At 45.0% G+C, this 17,751-nt stretch overlaps 1 protein-coding gene across 5 annotated transcripts in view; it reads right to left on the reverse strand.

The window, feature by feature from the left end:
• Positions 1 to 2,834: 2,834 nt before the first annotated feature.
• The window catches only part of SLC8A3 (solute carrier family 8 member A3), a 205,768-nt gene continuing 190,851 nt past the window's right edge, over positions 2,835 to 17,751 (reverse strand). Inside the window, exons 6-8 of one of the 5 annotated variants that reach the window (XM_077322620.1) lie at positions 16,659 to 16,758; positions 10,792 to 11,064; positions 2,835 to 8,075 (exon numbers count right to left, since the gene is read on the reverse strand). In XM_077322620.1, coding sequence (XP_077178735.1) covers positions 7,699 to 8,075; positions 10,792 to 11,064; positions 16,659 to 16,758 — 750 coding nt within the window. In that variant the 3' untranslated portion in view covers positions 2,835 to 7,698. Of the gene's footprint in view, positions 8,076 to 10,791; positions 11,068 to 16,658; positions 16,759 to 17,751 lie in introns of all 5 variants that reach the window. The other 4 variants (XM_077322621.1, XM_077322618.1, XM_077322619.1 and 1 more) reach the window with 4 other exon arrangements.

Here is a 17,751-nt window from a genome sequence, read left to right on the forward strand (position 1 = left end):
GCATGGATCACTGTATCTAAAGCATGCTTTTGGAGGAATAGTCATTGCTGACATCATCTGAAGCTGAGAAAATATGCTACATGTCGCAGAAGAGTTCTGGAGTCTGGACCTCCAGCTATAGGCCAGGATCCAGCAGTACCTCCAAGTTGTGAGCCTGCTCCTTCAGGGAACCCCCTGTAGGACAGGCTGATTTCTCAGTCCTTCAACAGCTTTGTCATTGACCAGCAGCCACTCAGCCTAGTCTGGACTGTGCTTTAGTTTATTGGCCCTCATCCGTCCCATTACAATCTCCAGGTACCTGTTTAGGGCTCCCACAGCCTCAACTAACTCAGCTCTTAAGGTGAAGTAGAGCTCAGTGTCATCTGCATACTGGTGCCCCCTTATTCCCAATTCGTCATGATCGAATCCAGTAGTTTCACATAAATGCTAAACAGCATGGAGGACAAGAAACTGCAGCATAAATGTCATAGGGCTAACCAGTCCCTCAGCACCACCTCATGGAATTGGCCTGTCAAGTAAGAGTGGAACCACTGAACCCCCCCCCCCCCTTTCCCACTCAGCCTGTCTTGCCAAAAGGATAACATGGGTGATGGTGTCAAATGTCACACGGATGCCAGAAATAATCAACAGGGAAGTACTCCATCTTGCAAAAAACTGGTGGGAGGGTGACCTATTCTCCCTTGGTATGAACAGATTGGGCATACAACATGAGACTCCTTAGTTAAAAGAACCTTTCCTTCTGTACTGTAATCCATGATTTAATGAAATATGATAGAGGCTTTGGAATATCTGAAAGAGCTTTAATAGGTCACAGAACATTTGCAGTTAAATCCTCAGTGCCTTCAGACAAATCAAGAACAGGAATAATGTGTCTACTGCAAGCAGCTTTAGGTGACAATCTAGTTCCATCAGTGGGAACAAAGAAAGAGAGTTTTGCCGCACATTGATACTTATTTCCAAATAAATACGCTTACGATTGTGCTGCAGAAGCAGCATTGTCTCTACCATGGTTAGCACCTGTTCCTGTCCTCTGTTGAGGTGCCTATAGCAAAGCCAGGACTTCCTCAATGCTGCAAGGACTGAGCAGAGCTCACCCATCTTCCCCCTACCTCAGGCAGCCTCTGGCCAGAACTCTCAAGACTGGACCCAGGGAAGTAGGTAGTTGCAACAGCTGGGTATGGACCTCATCACCTTTCTCTTGGGCCCTAGAATTTCAGGCTGATGACATCATCTCCTGGCACCAGAACAACAAAGATTATTGCTGAGGAAGTGAGTCTCAGAGGATGGAGCATGGGAGCAGCAAGGAACCATGGATGCAGCCCACAGATGCCCTACTTATTTATTTATTTATTTATTTATTTATTTATTTATTTATTTATTTATTTATTTATTTATATTTATATACCGCCATCCCCGGAGGCTGTCTGGGTGGTGGTGTCTTGGGTGGGCCACAGCAGGAGTCTTTGGTCTGATCCATCATGGTTCCTCTTCTGTTCTGAAAACAATAGCTGAAGGTCAGGGGGCAACACCACTGAGGAAGCAGTCAGAAAAAAAAGTTGAAGAACATGAACTGTGCTTTCAGTGGTCCTTCTGATTTCTAAATTGATGTTTTTACTCAGTTGTCTGTACATTGACATTGGCAAATGAGTTGTACTGTGACTACAATCTGGATTTTCAGATAGGTGGATAGGGAATTGGTTAGAGAATCGCACTCAAAGAGTTGTTGTCAATGGTGTTTCATCAGACTGGAGGGGTGTGAGTAGCGGGGTACCTCAGGGCTCGGTGCTCGGCCTGGTACTTTCTAACATATTTATTAATGATCTAGATGAGGGGGTGGAGGGACTACTCATCAAGTTTGCAGATGACACCAAATTGGGAGGACTGGCAAATACTCCGGAAGATAGAGACAGAGTTCAACGAGATTTGAACACAATGGAAAAATGGGCAAATGAGAACAAGATGCAATTTAATAAAGATAAGTGTAAAGTTCTGCATCTGGGTCAGAAAAATGATGGGGGATACGCTTCTAGGTAACACTGAGTGTGAACGAGACCTTGGGGTACTTGTGGATTGTAAAGTAAACATGAACAGGCAGTGTGATGCAGCGGTAAAAAAGGCGAATGCCATTTTGGGCTGTATCAACAGGGGCATCACATCAAAATCACAAGATGTCATAGTCCCATTGTATACGGCACTGGTCAGACCACACTTGGAGTACTGTGTGCAGTTCTGGAGGCCTCACTTCAAGAAGGACATCGATAAAATTGAAAGGGTACAGAGGAGAGCGACGAAGATGATCTGGGGCCAAGGGACCAAGCCCTATGAAGATAGGTTGAGGGACTTGGGAATGTTCAGCTTGGAGAAAAGGAGGTTGAGAGGGGACATGATAGCCCTCTTTAAGTATTTGAAAGGTTGTCACTTGGAGGAGGGCAGGATGCTGTTTCTGTTGGCTGCAGAGGAGAGGACACGTAGTAATGGGTTTAAACTTCAAGTACAACGATATAGGCTAGATATCAGGAAAAAAAATTTCACAGTCAGAGTAGTTCAGCAGTGGAATAGGCTGCCTAAGGAGGTGGTGAGCTCTCCCTCACTGGAAGTCTTCAAGCAAAGGTTGGATACACACTTTTCTTGGATGCTTTAGGATGCTTAGGGCTAATCCTGCGTTGAGCAGGGGGTTGGACTAGATGGCCTGTATGGCCCCTTCCAACTCTATGATTCTATTATTCTATGAATTAAAGCATCTGGGCTCTCTCTCTCTCTCTCTCCTGCTTATCTTTTATAGTTTATGTTGTCTTTGGTTTTGTTGACACCAAAATGGTAACACTTTGATATTTTTGTATCATCAGAGGCTGACTGATTTGCTCACTATTTATTTGACTAGCTTTCAATAAGTGGGCAGTGGTGACAGCTTTATAGGGTAGGAACTAGGACTGCCATAGGGCTGTGTGAGAACACATGTGTGGAATGCCAAGAGCACAGTACTGTACTATTCCGTTAGAATGCATGGAAAACGAGTAATGCTACACTGGACACAGGGGGCCTCCATAATACGTGGACCACAACTTGAGCCCTTTGTTAAAGTGACGTCCTTTACAGAGCCCATGCGTAGTGGCTGGCGTGTCAGACTAGGATTTGGGAGACCAGCTCAGATCTCTACTCGACCTTGAAACTTTACTGGATGACTTGGGCAAGACCCACACTCTCAGCCTAAAGCTACCTTGCGAAATGGTTGTGAGGATAAAATGGACGAGAAAATGACATAAGCTGTTTTGGGCCTCTGTTAAGAAAAAAGGGTACTATACGTGGAGTAAGGAAATAAATGGCCTGGGCAGTTTCTACTGGGAGCTGACCTTGCTCCTAGCCTCCCGGGTCAACCCTGAGGCTCAAAACTGAAAAGACTCTGACAAAGGGAAACCCGGAGCTCCCCAGCATTGGTTTAAGCTTCTCACAGCTGAGGGGTGGTGTGGATTAAAGGGGATAGAAGAGTTTAATCCACCTGTATCCTGGCAGTGCTGTTACACCTTATCTTTCGAGGACTGACAAAGCCCCGGCTGCATGTGCCCTAAGATTGCTCTCAGGTTGTCTCCAGTGCCTCCCCAGGTCACAATGTAGCCAGAACAGGACACATGGTGTTCGAGCAAGTGTACAGCAGGAAGAAGGGGGTAGCTTTTATCTAGAGGCTACAACTGGCAGTTCTATCTTCTTCCAGCAAAATGTAATCAAGGGGAAGGGCAAAGATAATGAAAGGCAAGCCAAAATGATTCTATGCAAACTTATAGAAATCAGAGATCTACTCCATCAAAAAGGCAACGCAGATTTTTAATTGACTTCTCTTGTATTTAATGACTTAAAATAAAATGAAGAGACACTCCACTGACATTGTTGGCCCAGAACTTTTTCTTCTCAGTGCATGTTAAGGGCAGCAAAACAACTATGACACAAGTAATGGCATACAGTCCACCGCTCCCCAACAAGGCAATCTTAAAGAGATAAACAGTTGAAAATACTGTGATGCTGCTGAACGAGCAAACACAATCGGCATTTCCCTTGTACCCAGGTTAGGTTTCTTAACTAGGAAGCTAACCTGGTCAAATAAGAGCTCACCTAATACATTATTACCTATTTGATGATTTGAACCCCAAGAAAGGCTGCTTTTGTGAGTCTTGTGGAATTAGGAACAGAATCCAAGAAAGTTCAGCGATAAAATAAGTGAGGTGACAGCTTCCATAGGATTGAATTCATGGCTTTGGTGTTACGCAGCATTTTTCTACCATGTGAGATCCTTGCAAACCACTGCTGCTCATTCTATGCCAACCTTACAGGGCTATTGTGAGGATACAATGAGATCTCATTTAAATTGTCCTGACCTCTTTTGGGAAAGGTTGAGATACAAATATGACAGAAAAACCCAAACATACATACATATGAACAGAATTCAGGAAACAAAGGTAATGTGTACCAAAGCATTAGCACATCAAATGGTTGTGAAGTAACAGGACTGAAAGTCAATAGTGGTAACTTGGGGATATGTTGTGTATGTGTGTTTTTTTAAATCCAGAAGAGCTGATAATATCTGGCTTCTTGCTTTATAAAGAGTGGTGTTGTGCAGGACACTGTAGGACAGGGATCAAGATATTTAATCTGCATTCCACCACCCCTTTCTTCCTGAAAGTAGGTATAATAATAATAACATATATCGCAGAAAGAACAGAATAGATGAAATCGCATGATACCAAACCTCCCACTGAAGATGGGATGGCTGTACTTGGGGAAACAGCATTTCCAAAAGAAGGAATCCCTCTTCTAATTTGTGGCATATCTGCCAGCATGCTCCAATGCACTTCAATGGGCTTCTGCAGGAGACCTTCCCAGTAGATTGTATTCTCTATTTCATTCATCTCATTATGGGGACTGCCTAAATCAGAACCATAATGAAAGCCATCAGATGTTCACCTTTTACTAGTTTCCAGAGATAAGAATTCTTCCTGCTCCCAGATCTTATGGTGAAAGAGAACAAAGTCCTCTCATTTCTTTCTTACCTTTCTGAACACACGCACACACACACAGACACACAAATATATCTATATGTGATAAAGACCCATAAATGGGGTGTAACATATATGAAACTTCTGAATGGTTTTATATGAAAATAAATCATTTTTTCCAGGTAAGGATAATTGTCATTCATTGTCCTACGTTTCTTAGACCATCTTGTATCTTCATGTCCACGTTCAGTAACGCATCCTTTTTTGGCCACTGCTGGTTTTTCCATGCTCCACATACAGGCATTCAGCCACAAACTTCCATATATGCACATGTCCTACTTTTCAATGATCCACTCATAAAATTATATGCATTGCATGGATACTGCTGGTTTCCCTTGTCTACTCGCCTTCAATCCTCCCACACCCCTTTAATAAGGTTGGCATTTATGAAGAAGACATTCCTGTAGAGCACCTAAGTATTTTTGGACAGAAGAAAATGTCTTCCACTTTAAAAATAAAGCATAAACCTTTCTACTCTTGCATTTAAGAAATATGTATATATATATATGTGTATATAGATATAAGTATAGCTTTTATTTAGTACCAACCCAGAACTTCAGTATGCAGCTGTCGCTATAATTCATTTATATATATATTTTTTCATTTTAATTTTTTTCTTTAAAAAACAATCCAAGGAAATGAAAAAAAGGTGCTTTCTTAGAATGTTCATTACAGAATGCAGGATGAGGGAAGTTAAGACCACCCCTCCTAAATGAACAGAGACGGCAAAGTGCTGGCCCTCTGAAAATAGGTGTGAAAAGAAAATCAGAGATGTCACCCAGGCTAGTTGAATAGGAAATATCACACGAGCTGAAAAAAAAAACATTACCAGTGCTTTCTTTAGGAATAAAAGAAACCCAAATGACCCAAGGGGGATTGGTGTTCAGTTTGCTTAGTATATAAGATGCCAGCGCACTACAGCAACCCCAGGTGTGTCATCATCATACTCTTCCTTACAAGAGGTGAGGAAGTCATCTGGCAAATGTAAGCTTACCAAATGACCTCCCAGATGCTTCAGGTGATGATGGGAAGCCACGTCAAAGTCACACAGCCTCCCTATGGCCAAGGCGCCAGGCCTCTGAGTCACAGGGAAGGCTTCCTTTCATGAATGGTTTGTTAAGAGAGCCAGATATGTCCCTGATGCCATCTGGCATACCTAGTCAAGAAGAATTGCCCAGAATCCTTTCCTGCTTCAGGAGTGTTTTAAAGAACAAAGTAAACCCAGGAAGATAATGCTTAGAAGACTTTGAGTGGTACGGAACACCTCAAAGTTTTCTTATATGCACCAAAAAATGTGAGAACAGCAAATTATTTACATAAAGTCACTTTAAAAAGAAACAATTTCCTTCCTTTTCATAGACAGACAAACTTCCAATCATGATTATAAAAAGAAACTTGTGCTGGTTTTTCCTGGCTCCTGTTTTCCACACTGCAGGCCTCCCCCCCCCCTCCCGCTTGTGTAGGTTTATTTACCTTTTATAAATGACTTATTTTTTGTTGTTCTCTGCAGTGAAAAAAGGTTTAAGTAAGTTCATTACACAAAGAAAGTTGGAATATTCAAAATATACAAGTTAGATACAATATTGTTAGAGGTCTTTTTTCCTGTTTTCTTGGTTTTCTTAAATTTTAGTAGCCCAGGCAAGTGATTGGATTGCTACATGCTCCAGTCATCCACTGTATTTTTTCCTGCAGAAATGTGTCTCTCTCTGTGTATTGTCTTTGTGTTTAAGACACAACAGTCGTACACTATAACTCTAAAACAAAGTAAAAAAAAAGAGCAAGTCTCTTGACAGACACTGTTTATGCAATGTAAAAAAAAGAAAGTAGCATATTTGTCTCCAGCACTGATTCTGGCTTGCAGTTTGGATGGGCTGCTCATTTCCCAGCCTTTCTGAAGACTGCAAAGGGAAACAGGCCAACCCAGGTCCAAACCGGATGACTATATAGTGGCTGCCCTGAAGACGGGGGAAGAAGGCGCCTAACCTTTCCCACTCATCCCTTCTGGATACCTAAAATGCCTATCCGAAGCAGCAATTTACTCTGCATGAAGGGAAATACAGGTGCAAGCACCTGGACCAGTCTCTCCCCCTGCACAGAGTAAACTGCACCTTTGGAGGAGCATTTTAAATTGCGGAAGAAGTATTTTAGAAGAAAAGGTTAAATAAAATAGTTCCTTAATCTTTGAAGCAGCTGCCTGGACCTGCTGATTAGGTTGGAACAAACCAAGGAAGATTCTATCTACAGATTTTCAGCATCTTATCTGTTTTGGCTCTAAGAATCTCACCCTCAAATATATATTAAAATTGCTTTCCATCTGAATCACAACATTTAGTAAGGCAGAGGAAGGAACAAAGTTGAGATCAGCAGCAACTGAAACAAACAGGAACTCTGAATGTTGCTGAAGTTTTGGATTTGACTGGATAGGATCAGTGGCTGGGATTATGTTGTTGGCTTCATCTTAGTTATCTTAAACTTTGTTTTTGTGATAGTTTTGCCCTTCGTAAAGCCCAGTTCTTCTACCACCTGGGCAGCTATGGAATCTTGACTGATAGCTGTCGCTTCTTTTTTGACGACACTTTTGAAGACTGGTGTCTGAATGAGGTAACGGAGGAAGGAGAGCCCTCCCTTCCAATTTGATCAGCTTCTTCACGGCTTAGAATCCTCTGATGTAGCAATAGGCTTCCAGGGTGGCAAACAAAATGTACAGGAGCCACAGGCTCACAAAGAGCAAAGTTGTGGCAAGTCTGCACCCTTTGGGGCCTCCAAGTTCTCCTCCAAGGTGAGGCCGTCTTCGGTACAGCAGGACGCTGATGCAGACAAAAGCAAAGATGGTGAACAGTGTCACAGAGAAGGCGAGGCTGCCTGCAGGCACCTGGAACTCCTGTCCCTTGGAAGCCCAGTAGATGGCGGCCACTGACCACGCCAGTCCGATGCCCAAGAAGACGTTGACGGCATTACTGCCTGTGACGTTGCCAATGGAAGCGTCTGCATACACGTCTTGGACGGCGGCAGCTTTGCTAGCAAAAGTGTCTGAAAGAAAGAGGAGAAACTAGGGCATGGGTAACCAAGAAACAGGGAGACAGCAATGCTTTATTGGGGCAAAGAGCTAACATTGGTAATGAGAAGGTGAGGGAATCTTGTTGGGGTACAAGGGAAAGTCGATTTAGTCCTAATTCCTGCAGGGTTCCTGCAGGGTGCCTGAGTTATAGCCTTGCCAATGGCATGGGGCCCCACAGGACTGAATCCTCCTGCATACAAAAAAAAAATCTGTTCACAGAAAAAATGAACATGCCAGGGAGAAGGGTGCAGTGGCTAAGAGTGGTGGCCTCTAATCTAACCTACTCTTCTCCCTGGCATGTTAATTTTTTCTGTGAACAGATTATTTTTCTTTAGATGCAGATGCTAGAGGCCTAGCACTGGTATTCAGAGGACTCAGAATATGGCCTCTGAACACAGAGGTCACATTTACTCATCATGGCTAATTCCACAGGTGGCCCTATCATCCAAGAACTTGCCAAATGACTTTTTAAAAACAACTAAATTTGTGCTCATCCCTCTATCCTGTGACACTAAGTTAAGATTTGAGTAAAGAAGAACTTAGATTAATCATTTTGGTTGCTCCTTTCTGCCTTTTCCAGCACTTTTTGAGATATGGCAACCAGAACCCCACCAACTACTCCAAATACTTCCCGATACTCCAAATATTGCACCAGAATGATAAGAGCCCTTTTCAGTGCTGCCAGAAATGGTGCCGGCTAGCCACCTGACTGAGAGCTCAGGAGTCATTCCAAGGGCAGTTAATGTGATCACCTGAAGAATTACTTGTTAAATGATCAGCCCATCATTTCCCTTCCCATTAAGAAGTATGGTGAAAGCCCGAAACAGTTTCTACATTCAGTTAATCCAAAATCCATGCTGTAATGACCAAGCTGTGTTAATCTTGTGACCAATTGGACTATGTCAGTGATACTTACTCAATGGCTTGGGAGCCACACATGGTTCTTTGATATGCCAGCTGTTGCTCTTCTGAGCAGTTCCCCAATGCAGTCCTTACCCGAAGCCTCAGGAAAGTAGGCAAGGCTCATGGATGGCAAGTGGTTTCCACCTTGGAACAGCCCCCGGTGGAGGTAAGCTGCTAGCTTCCTTGAGGTGGCTTATTTGACTGAGCGCAGCTCACCATGTGCCACAAGTGGAGTATCACTGGACTGTGTGAATTACCTCCAAGTTGTGTTTCGATACATGAATCCTGCCCTTTCTTGCTCCTTCTTCCCTGCACAGCATTTGCTTCAAAGCTGATTTCCTCTCTTGAAAAAATGTCTGATAAATCACTTAAGTAAATAAATCTTATTTCTTGATGAAATTATGCATGAGACTGTGGCCTTTACTTTTGTAATTTATACAGTAACTCCAGGATCCCCAAACATTTTCAGCCTTCAGCCCTGACACCAGAGGGTGGACATGACTCCAAAATGGCTGCTGCAGATGATGTCAGTCACAGAATGGCTGCCACAAGAGGCAGAGCCCGCCACAGGGTATCTGGGAGTGAGGTCATGCAGAATACTAATAGTAACGCTTCAACATTTTATGCCAGAAGCTTTGCTTAACATTTATCATGTTCTTTGAAAACATTTTCTGGCACACAAGCAGATTACGTTCAGTCACAGAGTGAAGATCCTTGTGCCGTGATGGCAGCTGTTACAGCAGCAACTTTTTAAAAACCTGCACAGCCAACCAGATCTCCAATGGCCAAGCATAAACCCTGCTTAGCAAAAATTCCCCCCCCCCCTGTCTAAAAACACTTGGTGGGCACCAGAAAAGATGTTGATGGGTTCCCAGGCACCCCTGCAGTAACTAATCAGAAAGAAAGCAAAATAGCTCCTTGATTAAAGCTTCCATGGCTCCTTAAAAACAGCGTTCTATAATATTTTGTAATGCTCAGAACACAGTTTTCCCGCATTTTTCTTTATTCCATCACTCCTTTCTGATCTCCACCAGGGGTGGCAGGCCTGTGCAGAAGAAGAGCTGCACATGGTATGTGTGAGGGGGAATAAGATAGGGCAAGAGCATGAAATCCCTCCTTCCTTTGCTGTGGGAGGTTGTCCATTGTATCCTTGTTCTTCCTTACTCCATGGGCCAGCCTGCAGGACTGCTTCTCTGTGAGCATCCTGGGACTCCGGGAACTGCAGGTGTTGGGAGGGGCTGAGGGAATGGAGATGAATGCAGGAATACTGTGTGTGCCTTCAGTCCACAGATGGCAGGACACACGGCAGTTCCTAGCAGTGCTCACTATGTACACCCAGAAAGGAAATGAGAAAATAGGGGACAGATTTATGAGGGGCCCTTCAGACATGCACACAGCAGGGGGGAAGTGCACATTCTCAGGTAATGCGTGGCGCTCTCTGTTTGCCATGGGCACATATTTTGGGAAACTGCAACACACAATGAAATCTAAGCATAAATACATCATGTGTGATCAAATGGACATTTGCATGTTTTTTTCATGGGAAAAATGTTGCTGTTCCTGTTTGGTAAGGATCACCTCATGTGTAAAACACGCCGAAGGCTGCTGCCCCTCTTTCTCTTGGAGTCGTCATTTCTGTGCCATCCCTGGAGGCTTTTTGGAGGAGGCAGCATAGAGAAACCAGGGGCGGGGCGGGGTGGGGGGATGATTAATGAGCATTTTTATATGCTAAATAGTGGGACTGTGAATGACAAGGTAACATGGAACAGAGTTCCTCCTCCTCACCTGGAACTGAAGTACCAAAAGCCACAAAGACAACAGCAGTCACCGAGTCCTTAAGGCCAATAGTGCAGCCAAAATGAGAAGCCAGGTCTCCAATGACGGCGGTCAGCATGCCAATGATCATGATGGACACAATAAAACAAGCCCAGCCATTGCAGTATTCAGTGGGTGGGACACAGGCAAAGAGCACCTTCCAGAAGACGGTCAGGAAGTGCATGACATAGTCAAAGCAGGAGGGCAGGCGCTCCTCGCCAGATTCGTCCTCATCTTCGTCTCCTGCTGCAGACAATGGAAACAAGACGTACAAGATCAGCGGCCTTTGTGTAAATCCTAAAACCTCTACCAGCACTCCACAGGGTCTGCTGCAGCCAAGGAAGCCGCAGCACCTCACTGTACCAGAAAGCCTCCTGAAACACAGGGATAGAGTTTCGTGTCTGTATCTGAAATGGATGGGTGTGTTTGGGAGAAACCCTGAAACTGGGAAGCAGAGCTGGGAAGGGGCGGGACCCTCCACCCAGGGTCCTGCCCCTTCCCACCCCTCCAGCTCCATCATTGGCCATGTTGGAGGGGGAGGCAGGCTGCCATGACCATATTTGGTCATATCACCTGATAAATGTATAGCAAATGTAAAAAATATATTTAAAATTAAAATTAATTAACTCCCATGAAACCCTACTTTACACCCATGATGCCAGAAAAACTCCATGACAGAATTTTGGAGGCATTTCCATAAGGACTCAGGGGAGCAGTATTAGTTACAGCCTCATACTGGATCTTGGCAACAGCTGTGCCTGACTTGAAAGACCAAGGAATACCAACTCTTTGCTGCCCAAGGGATGAAGAGAAATCAGTCATTCTGCTCATGATAGTTTTTGCTTTTGAACTTACCTGCTCTATAAAGAGACCATAAACAGATATAAAATACTGTTTTCTTTCCTTGTGGTTGATGTTTCTCTAAGGGAATGGCTGAGAGCGCATACATGTATGCAGCAGGACATCAGCAGTCCCTCTGCATGCCTGGAGGCACACAAGAGAACCACCTAAGCAGGACTTGCTCTGCTCAGCACTGGCAATTCTACATGACAGAAGAAATATAGGCTACACAGGGATGCAGGATACACATGGACATACAACTTTCGTACACCAAACGTGATGTGTGGAGTCAGTGCCGACCTCAATCAAGGTGCCTGCAGCAAAGCCAGGGACTTCCCCAAAGATGCAAGAGCACAGCAGGAACACCCAGCTCCCTCATAACTCATGCAGCTGGGCCAGCCAGAACACCCAAGATGGGACTCTGGGCAGCAGGCAGATGCAGGAATTGGGCATGGGCCTCATCACCTCCCTCCTCAACCCCAGAGCTTTGGGGGCATCGGTTGCTGATTTATTTAGATTTTTATACTGCCCTTCCCTACGGCTCTAGGCAGTTTACAGAAAACATTTTGGAACATTTACATTGAACAGTATCAGTATCAATATAACAATATAACAACAATAACATCCTAACTAGAACTAGAACAGTATTTCAACAACAATAACTTTTACACTCCCTTGGTAGGTTCAACCTCTCAGTCTGGGGGGGACGGGACCTGTTATGGGTCAGTCGGCCTCAAGCAAGTGCCTGGTGGAAGAGCTCCCTTTTGCAGGCCCTGCAGAACCGTGGAAGTTCAGGCAGGCCCTGATCTCTTTGGGGAGCTCATTCCATCAGGTGGGGGCCAGACCTGAAAAGGCCCTAGCCCTTGTTGAGGTCCAACATGCCTCTTTAGGGCCAGGGATCTGCAGCCAGTTGGAAGTGGCAGAGCATAGAGCTCTTCTGGGGGTATAGGCAGAGAGGTGGTCATCTTCTGGCATCAGGACAACAAAGATGATGCTGAGAAGAGTGAGTCTCTTCACTGTGGCTAGGTCAGATGTTGACAGGTTGGCACACCTGGTGGAGATGACAGAACACCTGGCAGGCTGCATTTGTGACCTGGGCTTCCATGGATAATGAGGCATCCAGGATCACACCCAGATCTTGTTGGTCACCGAAATTGTTAATTGAACCCCGTCAAGATATATATTGTTAATTGGATCCCGTCAATATATCTCTTGGAGCCACCCCCCCCCCCCAACCACACACACACAAATTAGAACATTTGTTCTTCAAAATGCCACCCTTGTAGAAGCCCTCTCTGAGCCTGAGTATATTGGGATACTTTTCATGAGTGTGGGAGCCTCTCCATTCCTATTGTTTACCACCTTATAGTTACATCACATGAGTGCATTTAAATATTAGACCACTGAAGAAGATCCCCCAAGGGGGGTTGAAACGCATTTGGTTTATCCAGGTGTCAAAAGGTTTTGGATTTGCAAAATAGTATATGATTGATGTTGATGTTTTAAAGTGTTATAGCTACACATGAAGTGAAATAAATCTTTGCATGTTAACATTTAGTACATATTCTGCTGTGGCTCAACCTTTCCGGTTCCTAACAATGGGCAGGCTTAACACTGTCATGTGGCAGCAGTCTTAGCCCTGCCAGACAGAGGGTTTACTAGCTGGCTTGCCAGCTTCTGGTGCCAGGGTGACAAAGATAACCAGCCCAGAGTTGGTTTCAGAAGTCCATTGCCACTGAGTCAGAAGCCAGAATTCCAGGAATAAATCAAGGTAGTGTCGGCAGTTCAGTGTCTGCAGTACATATTGCATTCATGCCCAGACTCACACCAAGACGCCAGGCATATATCCAGCTTATCAGGAACAATCCTGCAAAGATTCATCTCCACTATCAGCAGGCAGCTGCCGTTGAGCCAGGAGGCAAGCTCTTTGCTACCTAGCCTGTAAATCTGTTCTCAGGCTTCTTCTGTGGCATTCCAAGAGTGCAAGTGATCCTGGAGGACTAGAGGTGGGCAACTGACTTTTGCCTGCTGAATTAGAGCTGGAGAGTGGAGGTGACTCTGAACCAGCAAGCCCAGCCAAGCCTGCACTTCATTTTCCCGCTGGTCAGCTTCTGTGGACTCTGGGATGACTACATAGGGCTTCCTCCTCCTCTGAAGACTCCTCAGTCACTGAGTCATGGCAGGTCCATGACAGGAGGGAGAATAGGGGTGGCTGGTGCAATGCACATTCCCATGAGCCCAGGTGGCACAGCCAAAGCAGCCCATCCTTTCCACCTTGTCACCCACGTAGGTGACAACTGAGCCAGTGAGGGAAAGCCTTCTCCAGGGGCCAGCAATGGATGGGGGGGGGGGGGGGGCTGGCAGCATCTGTGATGGAGGCTGGTGATTACCTGAAGGGGCTTCTTGCCATCATGAGAGACAGAGCACTTCAAGTGGCTGCTGGGGGACCTGACAAAGGCTCTTCACCCTCCTGTATGTGTGTGTGTGTATCCCCTCCCCCAACTGGAGCAACCCTGGTTGAGAATGACTGCTGACCGCAAGCAGGCTCCTCTGGCTCACCCTTCTCTGCCACCTGCCAGTGATGGACACTTGGACCAGCTCCTTTGATGCATGATCCCTGATTGGCCATGCCGGCTCTCTCTCTCAAGCTGTCCATGCCAAGCACCTGTGGTGCAAATGCTATGGATGCTACTGCAGCAGCAGCAGGGATGAAAGAATAAATGCCCTTTTCTTTCCCTAGCCAGCCACTGCACAGCTTTCCCCTTAGGGGAATGACTGGTGGCACTGCAGTTGCACTGTGGCCAGCCCAGAATTGCTCCCTGTGTCATGGTGGACAGGCGTCCACTGGAATACCGTTTATGTCAACACTGGCAGTTGGCAGCTCTGCAAGAACAAAATCCTCACTGCCAAGGCCTACTGTGACAGCACATGAAACGATTTCAAGAATGTGGACTTCTGAACAAAGCCTGGTAGTGCTCCAGAAAGGAATGAAAACAAAATGGCAATAAGAAAGTGAGTGAGGGGAGAAACTGGCAGCCTAGATCTAAGTGGGTCTACTTGGAAGAAAATCCCAACTGATTTCAGGTGTGATCTGGCTTGCAGCCACAGAACAGTCCCAGCAGTAGTGTTCTCCTTGGAAAGCAGCGGAAGGAGAGGTTGTTGTTGTTGTTATGTGCGAAGTCGTGTCCGACCCATCGCGACCCCATGGGCAATGATCCTCCAGGCCTTCTTGTCCTCTACCATTCCCCAGAGTCCATTTAAGTTTGCACCGACTGCTTCAGTGACTCCATCCAGCCACCTCATTCTCTGTCATCCCCTTCTTCTTTTGCCCTCAATCGCTCCCAGCATCAGGCTCTTCTCCAGGGAGTCCTTCCTTCTCATGAGGTGGCCAAAGTATTTGAAGTGCCCTAAATCAAGTTACACTTCTGTAGTTCTCAGATGCAAGTCATATGGCTGAGGATCTTCTGAAAGTGTGAAAATTATGAACTGAGAATCAATTCACATAGAGAAGAGCTGAGGCCATGACTGGATCCCTTGCACACCTCTTACCACTTCTCACTTGTGAGTCTCCTAAAAGCACATGAATAACAATGCATCTGTAGGGTGCACATACTTGCAAGCATTTCCAGAAAAAGCAATTCTCAGCTGGTCATGGGTGTGAGCATGTTGGAAAGCAACTCCTTTTCCATGAGGAGTGTGAGGCAACCAGGGCTGGCACACCATGAACTGAGCTGATGCTGACTCCAGGGCTTTGCAAGGGAAGCACTGCTGGAATTTTTATGTACTCTCCCTTTTATATTCTGTTGGGTAAAAAATGCTCTTGAAGTTCTAAAAAGGAGGTGCCTCATCCTCAGAGATCAGTTCAATGAAATTTCCAGCCACAAAGGTAATTTCTTAAAAAGGATGCCTAACGGTTGGGTATTAACATTTCCACAGGCACACATGGCAATTAGCTGCCCAAGTTTAGCTGAAAACAGCAAGAATTAAGTGTTCTAATCATTCAATCCTGACGCCACTGTTGAATGGATAAACATTAAAGCTGGCTAGATTAGTAGATTAATCCCCTAAAATGTTAATTAAGTAAGGGGGGGGGGAGAACCAATTTTAATTGGCAGGGGCTAATTTTCATCAGCAGGAGCTGAGAATTAAAGAAACACATATAAACTTTTGAGGCTATTTTGGTTCTAGTATGTTACTGTATTAGGAAATGAAAAATGATGCATTAACTTTCTTCCAACTCTGTCTGGAAGACTATGATGTTGACAGATAGAGCAGTGGTCAGATTTAGTATAAGAAAACTTAATGGGTCCATGTGGTCGCAGTTGCTTATCATACTGTAACGTATCTCATGCTTTCTTCAGTATGAACATAGGTACTTATTTCAAGGTTTGAAATAAATACAGATTTATTGCAAGGCAATTAATGAACTGGTCAACAGGAGGTGATTAAACAGGTAAATATTCTTGCCAGATCTAGTCACTATCCATTGTCTTGGATCCACCAGAGCATTTCTGTGGAAAGAAAGGTTTCTGCCTGTGGAGTGCAACTTTCTCACCAACGCCACCCCTTCAGAAGCAGCCCATGTAGGGACTGCAGCAGGAAGGAGAGGTGAGAAAGGCATGCTCCATGAACAAAACCTCTCCTGTTCGAGGTAACACTCCAGTAGACCCTGTTATGTGGGTGAAAAGAACAGGGAACAAAATGTTTATTTTATTTACACACACCCTCTCTTGACTGGGAATCCAAAGCAAGCTTCCATTGTTCTGCCCATCTTCATTTTATCCTCACAACAACACATGGACTGTTGAAGGAAGGATGGGTATGTGATTGGCTCATGGTCGCCCACCAAGCTTCCATAGCAAAGCAGGCGGGATCTGAACCTAGTGCTAATCTGATACTCAAGCCACTTCACCACATGGGCCAACTACTAATTTTAATTAAAGCTTAATGCTTTCACTGTGGAATCCCAGCTATTAGCAACATTCAGCCTGTCTCACCTGCGCTGACAGTAATGGCTTCCATGAACTGGTCCCGCCAGGAATGCGTCCCGACAACCAAGGCTAGGTTGGTCTTCTTGATCAGCTTGTCCACAGTGCTCTGCCAAGGACAGGAACACACAGTAACTGGCTTGTGAGAAAACCTCTACATTGACAATACAGAGCTTCCCAGTTTCATAAGCTCTAGTCTCATTATGATGGTTAAGAAACAAAAAAGAACAAACGTATCAGCCAAACAAGCTTTATGACAACAAACTGCACTGCTTTGCATAAAGTCACATCAGGTTCTGGCAGATGTCATAGTGAATTAGGTCACCTTGTCAATTAACAGTTTATTGCCTTCAGCTCATTAATTCATATAGACCTTTCCCCTCCTTATTCAAAACCTCTTCTCTTTTCAGGAATTTGTCTTTCTACTGAGTCATTCCTTGTCAATCTCCAACAGAGTTGCCTCACAGGCTCTTCAATTCCCATTCATAGATGGAAGTGGCCAGTTGAGCCAGGTGCTGTGGGTGTTGTCAGCAGTGGATTTAGACAGATTTGTCACTAATTCCAAAGCAAATGGGCTTCCTGAAAGGGAAGAGGCCCAGCTGAACTCTTATGTGCTCATGACACACAACATCAGTCAGCCAAATGGTGAAGAGATGGTGAGGAGAAGAGCCGGTGGCCTCAGTGGCCTATTGGTTTCTCTTGAGGATGAAGATAACCAGCTGACAGACCTTTAATGAAATCTGCCCTCACCCTCCAGTTCCTAGATGAGAAATGAAATGGAAGCATCTGGCAGTGATTGGGGCAGTGGGACAATGACAGGCCACACCTTAGAGCAGGATTTCTCAACCAGGGTTTCTTGAAGGCCCTGGAAGGATTTCCCGAAAGGGTCGGAGTAAATTAAGTTTTAATATATTTTTAAAATGTGTTAAACATTTATTGGGTGATATGGCCATATATGATCATGTCAACCCACTGTGTCCAAATGGCCAATATGGGCCTGGAGTGGGTGAGAAGGGTAGGGGCCTTTCATGTGCTGCACACACTTTCCTGTTTCCCTTATTACTTTGCTATTTCCCTCTTCTTCCTCCCCTATAGCTCCTTC

Source organism: Paroedura picta, chromosome 2 (assembly GCF_049243985.1).
Source record: "Paroedura picta isolate Pp20150507F chromosome 2, Ppicta_v3.0, whole genome shotgun sequence".
Taxonomy (NCBI): Eukaryota; Metazoa; Chordata; class Lepidosauria; order Squamata; family Gekkonidae; genus Paroedura; species Paroedura picta.